This window comes from Zootoca vivipara, chromosome 1, assembly GCF_963506605.1.
Source record: "Zootoca vivipara chromosome 1, rZooViv1.1, whole genome shotgun sequence".
NCBI classification, from domain to species: Eukaryota; Metazoa; Chordata; class Lepidosauria; order Squamata; family Lacertidae; genus Zootoca; species Zootoca vivipara.
Genome location: NC_083276.1, coordinates 82,789,654 through 82,805,652, shown reverse-complemented (window position 1 = coordinate 82,805,652; position 15,999 = coordinate 82,789,654). Strand labels below are relative to the sequence as shown.

Genomic DNA, 15,999 nt, shown 5'->3' with positions numbered 1-15,999 from the left:
AAAGGGGAAAGCAGGGAGAGTTCCGATTCCAGTGGGGAAGCAGGAAGTCGTGTCCGAGGCTCAGGCAAGGTAGAGGAGCCAGGGTCCCGGGTGGGACAGGAAGGGGCAAGCAAGGGGGGAAGACCCATCCCTCCAACTCCAGAATTACGCAGGAAGAGGAGGGGCAAGAGGATGGGTCTGCCAAAGCTTTTGTGTTGGAGAAAGACGCGCCAAAAGCCATTAGGAGGTTCTGAAACCGACTGACAACATCGCTCCGTGTAAATAGCAATGACTTGAGCACTGTAAATACGCAGCACCAATAAAAGAATAAAATGCAGAGCTGCGTAGCGTCGTTACGCTGAAGTAGTCCACTCCGGCCACTGTGACAGGTATGTTCAAACAAAAGAGCAGAGGAGGAAGCTGCAGCTGCCCTAGCAGAGAGTAGGTTAAGGGCTGCCCCCCCCACGTACCTTGATGCCTTTGGTGTCCTCTTCATCAAAGGAGCCAATGTCAAAAGCGTCAGCTGCATTCACCTCCCCACGGGGTGGGATCAAGGGGGGCGGATACTGTGAAGACATGATTGGGGGGAGAGGGTCAACCAAGGCGCAGAGGAGAGTCACTTATCCCTTAAAATTCCTTCCTCCCCTGATGGCCATCTTCAACTACCTAAAGGGCTGTCACACTGAAGAGGGAACAGGCTTGTTTTCTTCTGCTCTCGAGACTAGGTCCTGAACCAGCGGATTCAGTTACAAGAAAGGAGACTCCGACTAAACTTCAGGAAGAGCTTTATGGCAGTAAGAGCTGTTCAACAGTAGAACAGACTCTCATGGGAGGTTGTTGACTCTCCTTCACGGGAAGTTTTTAAGCAGACGTTGGGTGGCCATCTGTCATGGATGCTTTAGTGGAGATTCCTGTATTGCAGGGTGTTGGACTACATTACCCCTAGGGTCCCTTCCAACTCTATGATTCATGATGACCGAGCAGAGTCTTTATCCCCAGCAACTCCACTGTCTTCCCAACTACCCTGCTCACCTTTTGGAGGAAAACCATCTGCCAGTCTAGACCCTGGAAGAAGGGACTCTCCTTCACCTCAAGCGCCCTGTTGGAAAGACGGTTGCATAGATTACATAGAGCTCCCTCCTCCCTTTGACCACTGAATAGTTAGGGCAGGGGTAGGCAATGCAGTGCCCACCAGACGGTATGAACTATTACACCCTTCAGCCCCAGCCAGTTTGGTCAATGGGGAGGCAGGCTGGGTGCTCTTGTCAGCTACCCGAGTTAGGGGCTAGAGAAAAGCTTGGGAACAACAGCTTCGCCATGAACACCCACACAGAACTGGAATGCTGCCTTTGTGTTCGTCTAACAGCTGAGCAATTTCCTTTGAAGGAAAACTTATTTTGTTTAAAAGGACATCAGGGTTTAGCTTGGCCTAACCACATCTACACCTCTTGACTTTTACCTCCTAGATTAACTCAGCCTGGTGTGCCTTCTTTGCCCCCCCCACCAAAAAGCCCCAACAACTCTGAGCTGTTCTTTTGTTACAGCAAACAAAGGACAAGAGAGACACTGAGCAACTTAAAGGTAGGGCTGTGGAAATGCTGCAATTCTGCAGGTGCTCAGAAGAAGGGCAGATCAGTACCCAGAATCCAGCTTTCTGAAAAGTTCAGGTCTCATTTTTAAGGCAGGCAAGTCTGTAGTCCTTATGTTTTTTAATATATATTTGAAAGTATGTGAGCTATGCGTACTAAAAACTCAGAACCTAGAGAAAGACGATCAGAGGTTCAGAGGCGGGCAGCTTCACTCCTCTGTGTGGCTTATTGCCCCTCTCCATAGAAAAAGAAAACTAGAGCAAATTGTGCAAAAATAGCAAAAGCTCAGAAGAAACTGTGATTGATAAGAGAAAATGTGCCAACCTCTTATATACAAGTCAAAGAACACAGCTCTTGTTGACACAGGATTTGGATTGCCTAGCCACAGAATGCTGTTAACTCGAAGTCTGCACATCACACCTTAGAGGCTAAGTGACTCATCGGAGCACAAACGTTTATAGGAAAGAGCCGACTTCATCAGATGCAGGATGTAAACAAAGCTGACACGTGAGACACGTCAGTTTCTGGGTTATATATATTTGTTGCAAGAGTTGAGAATAGCCAATTCTGGGGCAGGATTGTTTAATTTGCTCCATTATTATTTTATGAAAGGGTGAATCAGCAGGAACCTAGGCAGGGACTCCACCATTCTCCCTAGAACAGATATTGTATATGCAAGTGAGTAATAACGATTCATAGCTCTGAAAAGACCTGAAAAGTGCTGTGATAGAAAATGTTATGTTTTGAGAAAAATCAAAACTAGGCTAACAAAACCAGAAATAATAGAGAATAAAAGACAGCAGGGGGGAGAGACAGACTGCTGGGATACAGGGTAACATGAGGTGCACATTTTGCACATAGCAGCCAATTCTGTCCCTGGATGTGGCTTCCAAGATTGCTTCTCTGCAACCATTAAAAGCCATAAACTGGATTTTTAAGCAAGCAAAAGCTGTGATTCTTTGAATTCCAGATCCTATCTTAGGTCTTGCGCTGAACAGGGAACTACATGGAAAGTCCAGAGCCTTGCCGACGAAGGAATAACGTTGCTGGAGCATTCCTTAGTTCCCGCAGTACATCCTCTGCTTCAAGGTCATCTAAATTTGAGTTATCAGATTGTGGCTTGAATCTGAACCTGAGGAACAGGGCAAGCAGGGAGCCTGGGAAAGCTAAGCTTACAGCAGGATGTTAAGCCTGTCCCATAAATACTTTTTAAAAATGGAAGGCACTTCTTGGTCCCATAGTGCGATACACATGTATTTTAAACCTGCCCTTGTAGTGCACCTGGAAACAGCACGCTTGTCCATTTCCCCAGGTTGTTGTTTTTTTCCAAACGAGAAGGGCTGAAGTATTCTTAGCTGAGATCCAAACAACAAAACTCCACTGATAATTCTGAAAGCATTCTTTGCATAAGGTTGAGCAACTTAATCCCCTCAACCAACCAATGGCCTCCCAGATACGCCTGGGCTACAGTTTCCCCTGACTGCTGACCAACCAGTCCAGCAACAACTGGAGGGACACAGGAATCTCACTCCCCACCAACATCCCTGCCCTACCGCCCATCCGGGCGCTTCAGCTGTTCCCCCCAGAGACTCACCCGCGGCCCATACAACCCAGCCGACGGTTCACATCTCTCTGCAGCAGCCCCTCCAGCAGAGAGCGCAGCTCAGGTGAGAAGGAGTCTGGGAGCTCCACAGCCTGTGGGAATGAGAAGGGCAGAATTGTTCTCATTAATTCTTACATTTGCACACCGCCCTACACCAGCAGGTCTCAGGGCAGTTACAACATAAAATCACAATATAAAAACTCAATATACATAGTAAAAACAAAAACAACCCAGTAACACCCCCCTCCCCATTTCAAAAGGGCACTGGGTGTCAATCATGGAAACGGGGATGGGAAGGATCTGGAGCAAGAAAGATCCTACCAGGGTTTAAGAACCTGTGGCCCTCTGGATATTATTGGACTCCAACTGCCATCAGCCTCAGCCAGCGTGCCAATATTCAGGGATAGTGGGAATTGCAGTCCAGCAACATTGGGAGGAGGTGCCACAGTTTCCTCATCCCTATTGTACAGGAAGAATGTCCTTTGGCATCCAGGGGCATTATTCCCACTAATCTGTCCCCATAGCTCAAAGCTGTGCGACTGGGTTGGTTTATTTAATTCATTATGACAGAAGGGACAGGCCCTCCTATTCCTGGAGCCCACAGAGAATCCTCAGGAAATACAACTTTCATCCAGTGGCAATGGAATCAGACTCCTGGCAGGAGGTGTAGGAGAGGCAGTGGGCTAAAGGAATCCTCAGTTGCCATCATCAGAAGAAAAGGTGCTTTAATATCAAATGCCAACTTCTCTCTCTCTCTCTCTCTCTCTCTCTCTCTCTCTCTCTCTCTCTCTCACACACACACACACACACACACACACACAAACACCGGGGCGGGGCGAGCCTCTCCAACACTTGGAATCTCTCCGCCGCCTCCCCCTCAGCTGTAGGGCAGCTGAGGGAAAGGCAGTAGGTAGAGGCAAATCCCACGCTGCTGTTTTAGGCAGCGTGGAACCTTCAGGTGCCTAAGCCACCCCATCACTCCTAAAAAGTTTCGTGAGCCCAATTTTTTAATAAACTCATTTTGATACACACACCCTGTGATGACACCCGGGGTGGACCACACACACCCCGGCACGCCCTTCCTCCGCCACTGCAAACACGGATCTGAAAATAGCTCTCTTAATTGCCCACCTATTTTAAGTTAGCCCACAAGCACAATTTCTCCACAACTTGCCTTGCACGATAAAAGTGGCTTGGCTATTGCAAACATCCAAAGCTGCCTCTCATGCACCTTAAATCCCATTCGGCTCCCTCCCATCTCACCATGATGCCTCAAAAAGCCTGTCAAACAGTTAGGCAGCTGATGCATCACAACCCGAGTCTGTCATGATGATCTGTACTGTCTCCCTCTTCCCCTCGCTGTCGGCATTACCCGGTTCTACTGTGTGCAAAAAGGGCTGTGGGAGGGATCCTACACCCTTACCAAAATCTAGGGTGATAAACATGAGCTCTGCTGGAAGAAGAATTGAAATCTAGGACTTTCTAGAAGCAGCAGCTGCTGCAGCAGCAGTCTTCAGAACCACCCATAAAGTTTTGCTAAAAGAAGAGGGCACCCCACCCCTGCCACACACTTTGTATAAGTCATGCCCTGAATTAACCTCAACAGCAAATAGTTGCAACCACACCACAGCTGTACACCAAAGGCATGGAGGAAGGGCCTTTTCACGACAGCCGCACCCGGGGCTGGCACAAAGCATTTTTATGCACAGCCCAGAAATTTCTAATGGCACCTTTGCCTGACACTGCTTAGCAGCCTGACACCTTGGCAAGAGTTGTGTTGCTTGCCTTGCCAAACAGTAATTGTTGAGTTCAACCAAACTGCATCTGCTTACAGTCTCTGCACGTTCTCTAGGGAAGGGAATTTCTTTGTGATTTGTCTGTGCAGTGCTAAAAATAGAAGGTCCCCGATCTATTCATGTTCTTCAGGCAGTAGCATAACTTATAGTAATAGTGGGAAATTTAATTCTGCATACCCATTTCCCTCCTTCCTTCACAGAAACGCGCACACTGGTTAGCCACCCAGCTAACCAAACAGAGGGCGCTGGAACTCACAGAAATGGACCCGGTCCAAAGTGTAGGGATATTTGACTTTGAGGGAGAATAATGGGGGTTCAGCACAGGAAAAACCTCATGTCAAAATGCCGAATCTGTTTGAGAAGATGTGCTACATGTGTTGACATGTAGTATAGGTCAGCCAGGCTCTGCAAAGCCACGGGTATAACCCCAATGACTGGCGAAGGGAAGATCTGAGATTTCGGAGACCCGAGGGACAAGAGGGGAACGATTCAGCACCTGGAAGCTTTGGGATCCAGGCTGATCCCTGACTGAGCTTGACGACATTTCCTTACCATAGTGAGCGTCATGCGGTCGATCTCATGCTTGTCTTTAGTCTTGTGCTGCCGAAAGGGGCTGTGCCTGAGAGGAAGAGCCAGGAGAGCATCAGAAGGAGACTCAGGCCTCACAGGTACCCCCTAACATTTCTTTTGTAGTATTATTATTATTATTATTATTATTATTATTATTATTATTATTTTAAATTTGTATTGCGCCCAATACCTGTAGATCTCAGGGCGGTTTCCCCCCCAATACTTGCCATTCCCATCGCAATCAATCCAACCCAGCACCCTCTAGATTCAACCACGGCTCCCTCTGCCAGCTAAGCCTCCTTCCCAACCCTCACCCCTGCAAACTCATCTCCACCTTGGGCTCTCCCCCACTTACCCCCTCAGTAGTTTGAAGAGCATGCAGCCTAGAGAGAACCAGTCGGCACTGCTGTCATAGGCAACGCCCTTCTGCAGCACCTCTGGCGCCATGTACCCATGTGTGCCACTGCAGGGGTGGAGGGAAACAGAGAGTTACAAAAGACAGCACAGCGCCTGCGGGGGACGGGCGGGCGGGGAAGCCTCAGCAGGCACAGGTCAATGGGTAAGGAATCCTTTTCAAAAAAATAAACACACAGGCCAGTGACAAATAGATCTAGGTCACACATTCACGTGGGAGGAGCATTCGCTTATGAATCTGGGTACGCATGTGCTTGCAAATGGAGGTAGGTACTAATTCCTCCTTACAGTGCCCCTTTAAACCACAGCTGTGGCCTGTAGGAATTGTCTCCCCACAAAATATGAGTGGTTCGAAGCAGAAAACGTTAGAGAGGGGCCATTTTCCTTGCAACACTGGCATCTCCCAAGAACATAAAGACATTTGCTCCTATGCAAGCTGGGCATTGGGACTGAACTAGCTCATTCTATCCCACACACCCCAGAATCAGAAAGCCCCTTTGCAGAGGAATCCACTACCGGAATCTGAGGTCTGTAATCTGTAGGTTCCAGTTTTGTGGTCCATATTTTGGGTCTCCATTACTGGACAGAGGCCTTTTAGGGCAAATGTCCCAAGGAGTGGATGTTGAACAAGTGATATTGTGATCCCCAGATAATACAGGAATTAACACCTATAGAAAGCTGGAGGAAGCAACAGTGGAGGAACTTCTAGTAGCTCACCCTGCAGCTGGGGGAGAAGGGGGAAAGGTGTTCTGACATTTATCAAGACCCACAACTCCTGGGACAGGAGCAGTTTTAGGTCCAGATACAGAGAACAGAGCTGCTGGCCGAGGATTAGATTCCAGTCTGATACTCACACGCTGGCATGAGGCTTCTTCTTGGAGAAATCACAGGCGAGCCCCAGATCTGAGATACGCACATGGCCAAACTCATCTAGCAAGATGTTGGCTGGCTGCAGGGGGGGGGGGGGGACAAGAGCAGCAATGAATGGCAGCTAGGGGGAAGAGAGGATTTGCTGGGGAAAGTAGGAGAGAATAAACCCTCCTCCTCCATCCTTTGGCCTGGGACTCTGCAGCAGCACTGATGAAACAGAGAGAGCAATTCCTGCAGTGGGTATGCTTAATTTTGAAGAGAGGCATAGTGAGGTCATGATACGGAAAAGACAAGAAACCTCACAAGATTCCCTCCCTGCTTTGGATCAACCTGCAACCGGTGACGAGTGGGTTGTCAAAAGTAGCTTTGATAACCCAAAGTACCAAATCCCAAGGCATTTTGAGTGGGAGTACACTTCCATCAAGGCAACAATCTCCCTCAGTAAAATAATTAAAAAAAACACCTTCAAACCTCACATTTTCTGAAATAGATGTTAGAATTTGAGATCCCGATATTCCCCAGTGAGGAATGCTGCCACCCTGAACGACTCATGGCACACAACACAGTACTGGCTTCTAAGGTGGAGGAGGAGGAAGCACGGCTCTGTGTAAGAGGCAGTTGCCATGAAGTCAGAGTGCACTACTATAGAACTCTCTTTTCTCTGGGTGCGGGTGCAACACTGAGGGACCCCACGCTGAAGGCAGAAATTGCCTCTCTTTGTGGAAAGAGAAGCCTATGGTGAGGTTTTTCTCTCTCCATTTTAAAACCAGGTTTTTAGACTTCTTTGAATTTTATTCTGTTAACCTGGTGTAGCTTGGCATAGTTGTCAGAGGGTGGGATTAGGGTGGGGGTGGGGAGTTCAAATCCCAACCCACACAGCCATGATAGGGAGCAGGGTGGGGGGAAGGAAGCATGTAAGCCCCCTAGAGCTCCTTGGAGGGAAGGCAAGAAATAAATGCTGCAATTAATTAATTAATTGTTTTACGAGATCCATTGCCTCGAAATGGCTGCATAGCCCTGGCAGGCGACATACAAACATCTAAAGGATGTTGAAGGATGCAGCATCCCGGGGTGGAGTGGGGTGGGGTGGGGTTGTGCTCACCTTGAGGTCGCGATACACCACGAAGCGGTTGTGCATGTGTTCCAGCCCCAGGATGATCTCTGCTGCGTAGAAGCGCATCTCTGCCTCAGAGAAGACCCCATGCTGGGAGAGGTGGTAATGTAGGTCACCCCCTGCAGGAAACGGAGCAGAGAGCCATGTGAGGCACACAACCTGAGTATCGGCAGAGGGGAGAAGTGGTGAGGCAGGGATGCCTCTGTGTGTGGGTCCCTTTGAGAAGCAGGGGAGAGGAGGGGAGGGGGAGAGGCAGAGGCTCTCTACAGGCTGGGTTCTGGCTCTCACCATTCATGAGGTCCAGGATGAAGCTGAGCTTGTCAGGTGTTTGGAAGGCGTACGACATGCACACGATGAAGGGGCAATCCTGGCAGAGACACAAGGAACCAAGTCACAGCAGGGAGAAAAAGAGAGGGGGGAAAATACATAAATGAATCACCAAGTCTGCATGCACATGTGCGTGAACGAGTTCCCTTTCTCTACGTTCTGCTCACGCCCGGAATCCACAGGCCTTCCTGAAAGCTCCACGTTTCCCTTCTGCGCTCTCAGAATCATGCCTCGCACATGCATGCTTCCTACCACACTTCCCCTACACACAGGAGCACACTTGCATCTGATAACCATGGGGGAACGGATTGCTCAACAGGGCCCTCAGCCTCTTGCCTCACCCGTCGCCACTGCCTCCTTCCCTCTGCCAGCTCTTCCATTAACCCCTCGCTCCCACCCCCATTTTCTGCCGTGGGTTTTGCACCGACTCCTACACAGCCGTCACGTCGCTTGCCGGCTCCTTTGCCCCGCCTCCCCCACCCATGCAAACATGTCACAAACCCCTACACTGGGCTCCCCTGTCTTATCCCGTGCTCCTTGTGCACGGAGCCCCCACCCTGCCCCTCTCTTTTCCCCTCCTGCCCTCCTCCTGCCGTTGCGCACATTGAACTGCCTCCCCTCCCCTTCTGTGCGCATAATAATTCGCTGCGCTGCCTACACACATCCCAGCCCTGCTGCTAGTTTACTGCAGGCATCACACTCCCAGCCACATGCTCAATGCCACCTCCAGCACACTTCATCGCCGTCATCCCCCCCCCCCCGCCGCCTTTAATTACCAGTGTGTGCTTCAAAATACCTGCCATGTCTATACCGGCATTATCATAGCTTTGATTGCAAGCACAATACAGGAGCCCAAGCATTCACCTCCACCCACTCGACAGATCTCTTCCCCCCCTGTTGGACTGGGCAGACTTCAGGTCTTGCCTATTCTCTGCCTCCCAACCCCCAACTGCTCAATGTAGCCAGACTCACCCCGGTGCTGACAAGCGAGAGCATGATGCGCTCGTTCAGGGCCAATGTCTCCCCCTGCTTCATCTTAATGCGCTTCTTATCCAAGCATTTCATGGCATACCTGCCAAGGGAGAAAGAAGAGGTTGCAACCCTGTGGTGTTGCTCTCGCCAGGGTCTTGCTGCTTCCCAGAGAATCGCCCCCTCCCAATATCCCTCCACGCAGAACAGTCTGCGTGCCTCCTTTGTGGAAACCTACCAAGCTCATTCCACTTGGCACTTCCTTAATTAAACCCACCACGACCCCCATCTGCGTCCTGAGTCACCTGCTATGACTAAACTCCCCCCCCCCCACTTCTTTGGTTTCCCACGGAGGAGATTTACCGCAGATGTCCCTGGGGCGTCTGCTAATGTTCACTGAGCTCCCCCTATATGAGAACAGCCTTCCTTTGTGGGGGACAGGGGTGGGTGGGCTCTCCTGCACTTGGGGTATTGAAGCAAAGGCTGAACTACCAAGTATGCCATTGCATTGCAAGGTTCTTGGGTTGAGCTGGAGACCTTGATGAGATGGCCTCTTTTCAACACTAACATTTGATGGGCTGGATCCAGAACCAGACAGCCGAGACCAGTTCCCATTGGAATCAGTGGGACTTCACCCAGGGCTTGTCCACATTTCCCTGTCTAAAAAGCACAGGTCTGAGCAGTTTTCCATTTGCCCAGGAAAACTTGGTTCTTTAGTGCTGAATCGGAGCAAACATTAATCCACAGAAAACCTGTTTGGCATTTGCTCCAATTCAGCGCTAAAGATCAGGTTTTCCTGGGTGAAAGCGGCGGGACAAGCGAAGTCTGGATGAGCCAGAAGTCATGACTAATTTTTTCACATTTATGTCAATGGGGCTTCAATGCAATTGACTTACTCTGGATCTAGCCCTATGATTCTCTGACCCTGCCACCCCCTAAACAATAAACACCTGGATTAAACCCACCCTTATTTTATCTACCCACTTTTTAATGATATCTGCTTCCTCTCTTGTTTGACCGGTTGCTAGTTTTGCTTTATGAATGCTGCTGCTGTTTTCATTATATTGTTTTAAAATGACACTCAATGGCTTTGCTTCATTTTGCTGTTAGCTACCTCAAAGCTTCAATAAATAAAAAAAATCTGAGACACTGACTCAACGAAGGCAGAAACTGTTTTTCCTAACCTCTCATACATGCACTGGAAGAATCTGAGTTTAGTGCAGGCACCAGTCTGGTACCCCAGAAAATAAAGTCAAGTTGGGGAAAGGCCTTTGGGAAGCTATGTTTGCATTGGGGGCTCAGACAGTGAGTAAAAGCCTAATTATGCTGGTTATAGGGAGCAGCAGGGCTGGCTGGGAGCTGAGATATCAGAGGGTACCATCCTGGTTCTCCAATACCAACAAGACCATTACAAACCAAGAGAAAATGATGGATAATATCATTCTTCATTTCCATGTGCAAATACTTCATATAGCTTCATAGCAATGATGTGGAGCAAAGCTAGGCTAAAAGACAATGGCCAAAGGCCATATGGCAACCCCCTCTGTCTCCTTACCCAACCTTGGGCTCCCAGATAATTGTTGGAATAACAATTTGACAAACCAATCTTGCAACGTTACATTTTGCCCGTGTCTGCTTTCCGGCAGCCGTAGACCTCGCCAAAGCCGCCACGCCCGATGATCCGGTGGACGCTGAAGTCATTCATGGTCAGCTGGGTCCCACAAGGCAGAGAGCATGAACAAACATGACCGGGGGCGGGGGGAAGGAAAGGAGAGCAAGACCAAGAACGTTAACATGTTGCTGGCACCACCTTTACCTTTTCAGGGGTCTGGGTCTACCCTTCATAGAACGGAATGGCCTTCCACAAGGACTCCTCTCACACACAGTGACCTTTCTTCATATCCTGCTTTCAAATTATGATCCAAGGTTATTTTGTGTCACATGTAGGAAAGCTTTCCCAAGCCTGAGGTTCTCCAGATGGGGCTGTGTCGGCTGAGGCTGATGGGAATTGTACAGAGGATCCCATGTTAGGAGTGGCTGCTCTCGGATTATTGGGGAGCCAGAACTGGGCTTGCTTCTCAAGCTCTCATGACGGACAAGAAGCCCTTAAATTCTCCCATCTCATTTACCCAGTGAAGATGATCGTAATCCTGGTTTTCCCTGAAGCTACTAAATCGGTGAACTTCCTGAGGCAGGGATTAGTCCGTCCCCCCACAGTACCAACCTCCCACATGACCAGCACCTCTGCAAATCCTATACACTTTGCCATTCTGCAACTATGTGGCTGCAGGCAGGGCCATGCTTAGTGTCTTTTGACAGCTCCTTTTTTTATCGTTGCAACTCTCAGGAATGCCCTCCCTCCTCAGGCACTCACATGGATGTTGAGCTCCACATTCTTCCACTGGGAGAAGCGTGTGAACTTGTCACTAAAACAGAACAGATGGGAGAAGAAATGAGAGAAAGAACACACAGGTACTGGAACACAAACCCTGGGCATCACCACTTTCAAAGGATCCCTCTTCAAATCCCCGTGCCAGAACTCTTCCAAGTCCAGTAACACCTCCTGCCCCCTTAACAGAGACTCCTATACCCCAGTATTATGGGAAGGAAGCAGTGGGTGTAGGGAGGGGAAAGGGAAAATACAGGGAAGATTCACATACATATAACTTCCGTCCTGCCATCAAGACAACCATCAAGATAACTCAGAAGTGAGCCTTCTTTCCACCTACAGAACTCGCTCCTGCATAGTTTGATTCTAGGCATTTTTGTTCAGAAGGAAGTTCCGTGGTGCTCAAAGGGGCTTACTTCCAAGAAAATCTGCGAACTTCAAAGGCACTGCCCCGTCTTCTTTCAAGCTTCCCCATGCACAAGGGGGAAGGGGAATGTTGGGAAAGGTGTGGCTGGCGCCTTAAACAGGAACACACCACGCTGCAACATGGTGCTGCAGGTTCTGCGTGTGGACGGCCTATAGTCCTCAGCACTCACCTCTCAATGAACCTCTGGAAGATAGTCCCACGCAGACACTCGCAGATCTCCTCAATGTATGGCTGGCAGAAGAGTGGGCAGAGAGGAGTGAATTCCCGAAAACCTATCCATTAAAGCATTCCACCCACTGGTCCCCATGCTCATCTGCATGGCCCCTGTGGGACCCCTGTGATGTGGAAATCCCCATGAGATCCTCAACAGCAAGTGCTGCAAGGAAAGATTAGCCCAAATGGAGCCTGCATTTCTTTGGGTTTGGCAATGTTATAGGAAAAGATGTCCGCCCCCCCCCCACTGTGGGGACACTTGTACAGGCTAGGAAGAAATGGGTTGCAATGGGCCAGAGCTCATGCTATATCAACCCCTGACTACTTATGCAAGTGCATCTAGTCTTGGGGCAAATGAGATTCGAGACTGGATGAACCCCAGGGTCTAGTCCAGGGGTTGTCAACCTGGTCCCTACCGCCCACTAGTGGCTTTTCAGGATTTGAGGTGGGCGGTAGGGGGTTCTATGGAACAAGCTGAATCCTTCTTTCATTGAGCACTGGAGGGCGGTAAGGAAATTTTACCATCAAGAAAGATGCATTAGGGGGCGGTAGGTATAAAAAGGTTGACTACCCCTGGTCTAGCCGATGGGGAGGGATTTACCTGGAACAGGTCAGGCGGCACTTGCTTCTTGCTGAGGCGGCTCTGCACATATTCTGTGGCAGTCTTGGAGAAGGGCTGTGAGAGGACACAAGAAAAAGGAAATGAGTCTGGATGCATCGCTGTCCAAAGAGACATTCCATCAAGATATAGTGCCTGCCTGGGGCACAAAGCTTGGGTTGACTTCCAGCTCTAATGATGAGACCACCGAAGAAGCCCAGTGACAAGGAGATCAACAGGACCGGGGCACAGAACTTGGGAAAGGCTTAAAGCTGGGTCAGGAATAGGGCTGCCAAATCCTGGACATGTTAGAATAAGGCCCTGGCTGCCTTCACACAGCAGTCTATTCCATTTTCCCAGGGTTTCCCTAACTAGCTGCTTCCAGAAATATAGTGGAATATAGCACAAGTCTGGCTCTCATTTCCATGTTACTTGCTTGTTTACGTCACATGAAGGCAGAAATACAATGCTGAAATAAAACAGTTATGGGAACGTCAGAAAAGCAGAATAAATTATCTCCTTTGTCCGATGCAACAAGCCTGTTGTTCTTGGGCTTGGCAAACACTTTTCACCTATTAGGTTTTTTTTAAAAAAATGTTTTTCCCCCAGTTTCAACAACAACAACAACAACAAGCAATTCAAACTAAATGCATAGAGCAAAGGTTCCCAAACTGTTGCCAGTAGACCACCATGGTCAGCAAGCTTTGAACAGGTAGTGCACCGTGCATCTGTGAAGAATGGTGGGCTCAGCAGCTGCTCCATCCTTCTTAGGAACTGGTGGTCCAACCCAAAGGTGAGTGGGAAGGAGCATAAGTGATGGGAGGAGAAGGCACTTGAAAGGAGTAGAGAGGATTAGCAGCATGAAAGACAAGAGTAAGAGGAAGAGGAAGCAGCAAAAAACGAGAAGGAGACAGTCAAAACGTGGGAATGAAGGTGAGCAGGAAAATCCTGACGTGAGAGGGGGAGGAGGCAATTGAAACAGGACAGGCAGAACCCCTGTCTGTACGCTGCCACTGCACTCAGCTGTGGATTTTTTGTTGTGTCAGATAAATGCATTAATAATCTGTTGCCATTCTTTCACGTCTTTATCTGATCATGTTAATGGAATTCTAGAGCAAAATAGAAAGCAAGAAATAAAAGCAGCCAAAAAAAATGCAATTAAAAAAATTATACTGCATCTAGCACAAGGCATGGCAGTTGCTACAATTGGCAAAAAAAGTGATACACCAGGACTCTCAGCAATTTTGAAGCCGTCTGTGGGAACCACTGACACTGTACAATTATGACTGTCGGCCATTCAGAAGAAAATTGTTCCATTTACATATTTTGTTAACTTTCTTGGTTTCCGAGTATCACTTAATGAAGGGCATTTTCGTTCTCATTTTGAATCACTCTTCGCAGTTTAACATGCGGCAATGGCAAATGTTTGCCTGCTCTTCGCACAATTTGAAAAGTGTCGTCCAGGTTACCTCAAAAACTGTCATAATTGGCCCAGCACTTTACACCAAATAAGTGTGACTCTGTGGCTTCTTGGTTTCATCTCTCATCATGTCCCCCAGGGACTTCATGGAGGCCTCCCTCCTGCTATGCTGCAAGGCTCACGTGCACTGCCCCCACCTCCCACTAAACCCATTGTTCCCCAGCTACCTACAATAATAGAATTATTGAGTTGGAAGAGACCCCCAAGGGCCATCTAGCCTGCCCCCATTTTACCTCTGGCCCTGCCCACCAACTGGCATATGGCCCTTGGAAGGTTACCCACAAGGGAATGTGGCCCTTGGGCTGAAGTGTGATCTCCTCCCCCCCCCCGTATAAAACCATGTTTTGAAATTGGCTTGATATTCTAGCTTGTTCTGAAGCTGTTAACTCTGGTCTCCTGGTTCCAATAAAACGGGAAACCACGGTTAATGGTGGAAGAATCCATGGTTTGTTTGCTCCCACTATAATGGGAGAAGCAAAGGCGCTGGTGCATTTCACAAGGTCGTGCCTTAAGTGGCTGCCTACAATTCATTAATGGGAAGGTCATCCCAGAACAGGAAAGAGCCATTTCCCATGCATGGTAGAGGAAAGTGAGGTCGTGAAAAGGAGATTAAGAGCTGGGATGGGTAGTTCTAAGGGAGTTGTGTGTGACATTTATTGAGCCAGGGAAAGTACACAGCCTGCGAAACAATGGACAATGCTGGGTGTCTGGCTCCTCCCATTCTGAGGAGTATTATCTTTTAAAGGATCTTGATGAATGGGATTGCAAAGCAAACATTATGCTTCTTGCCAAGGGTTTTTTTCAGACTCTCTCATGTGACAGCAAGCATTCGGGCCACTCACGTGAGAACAGGACAAGAGTTCCTTCATGATGTATGTGTCAAAGATCTGACGGCTCTTAATAGCTCGATCCTCTTCGGAGTCCATCTTCTCATACTTTTTTATCTATGAAGAATGGGGCAAGGGGAGAGGTAACAAGGCTCAGCAACCTACCCACCGACTACAGACTCTGTAAGGCCCTTCAGAAGGCAAAGACCAGGCATCCCCAAACTGCGGCCCTCCAGATGTTTTGGCCTACAACTCCCATGATCCCTTGTTAAGAGGACCAGTGGTCAGGGATGATGGGAATTGTAGTCCAAAACATCTGGAGGGCCAAAGTTTGGGGGTGCCTGGCATAGACAGACACATAGTCGACGTGGACCATGTTTTGCACCCAAAGAACTCAAATAATGGCTGTGCTTGGAGAGAGCTTTTGCAATCTCTTGTTGCCACATTATGGTAATTATTTTCCACAGGGGCTGGGTGGTAGCTGACAAAATGTGCCGTAGAATGCATATGCAAGGTCAACGAGACAAAAGCTGAGCTAACACCTGGGCTGGGAAACCTGTAGTCCACCCCCCAGAAGTTGCTGGACTACAACTCCCATAATCTCTGCCCATTGGCCATGCTGGCTGAGGCGCATTGGAGATGGAGCCCAACTAAATCTGGAGGTCACCCTGTGGACGACCTCTGAGATACATGGAGAGCAGTGCGCTGAAATCTCACGGCAAGCATTTTTCTTTTCCTCCTCATTATTATTGTTCTCCTTTAAATCTAGTTTTATTTTAAATTATGAGAAGGCAAACCACATAAACTATACACATAAAAGGGATAGTATTATAA

General features: G+C 48.7%; 1 protein-coding gene across 2 annotated transcripts in view; it reads right to left on the bottom strand.

The window, feature by feature from the left end:
- The window catches only part of GRK2 (G protein-coupled receptor kinase 2), a 44,893-nt gene that overhangs the window by 13,696 nt on the left and 15,198 nt on the right, over window positions 1–15,999 (bottom strand). For both annotated transcript variants that reach the window (XM_035125543.2, XM_035125550.2), the window contains exons 4-17: window positions 15,181–15,282; window positions 12,862–12,936; window positions 12,217–12,278; window positions 11,606–11,657; window positions 10,851–10,942; window positions 9,235–9,334; window positions 8,224–8,302; window positions 7,924–8,054; window positions 6,806–6,900; window positions 5,893–6,000; window positions 5,520–5,586; window positions 3,163–3,263; window positions 1,012–1,078; window positions 450–545 (exon numbers count right to left, since the gene is read on the bottom strand). In XM_035125543.2, the coding sequence (XP_034981434.1) occupies window positions 450–545; window positions 1,012–1,078; window positions 3,163–3,263; window positions 5,520–5,586; window positions 5,893–6,000; window positions 6,806–6,900; window positions 7,924–8,054; window positions 8,224–8,302; window positions 9,235–9,334; window positions 10,851–10,942; window positions 11,606–11,657; window positions 12,217–12,278; window positions 12,862–12,936; window positions 15,181–15,282 (1,227 nt within the window). The remainder of the gene's footprint in view (window positions 1–449; window positions 546–1,011; window positions 1,079–3,162; window positions 3,264–5,519; window positions 5,587–5,892; window positions 6,001–6,805; window positions 6,901–7,923; window positions 8,055–8,223; window positions 8,303–9,234; window positions 9,335–10,850; window positions 10,943–11,605; window positions 11,658–12,216; window positions 12,279–12,861; window positions 12,937–15,180; window positions 15,283–15,999) is intronic.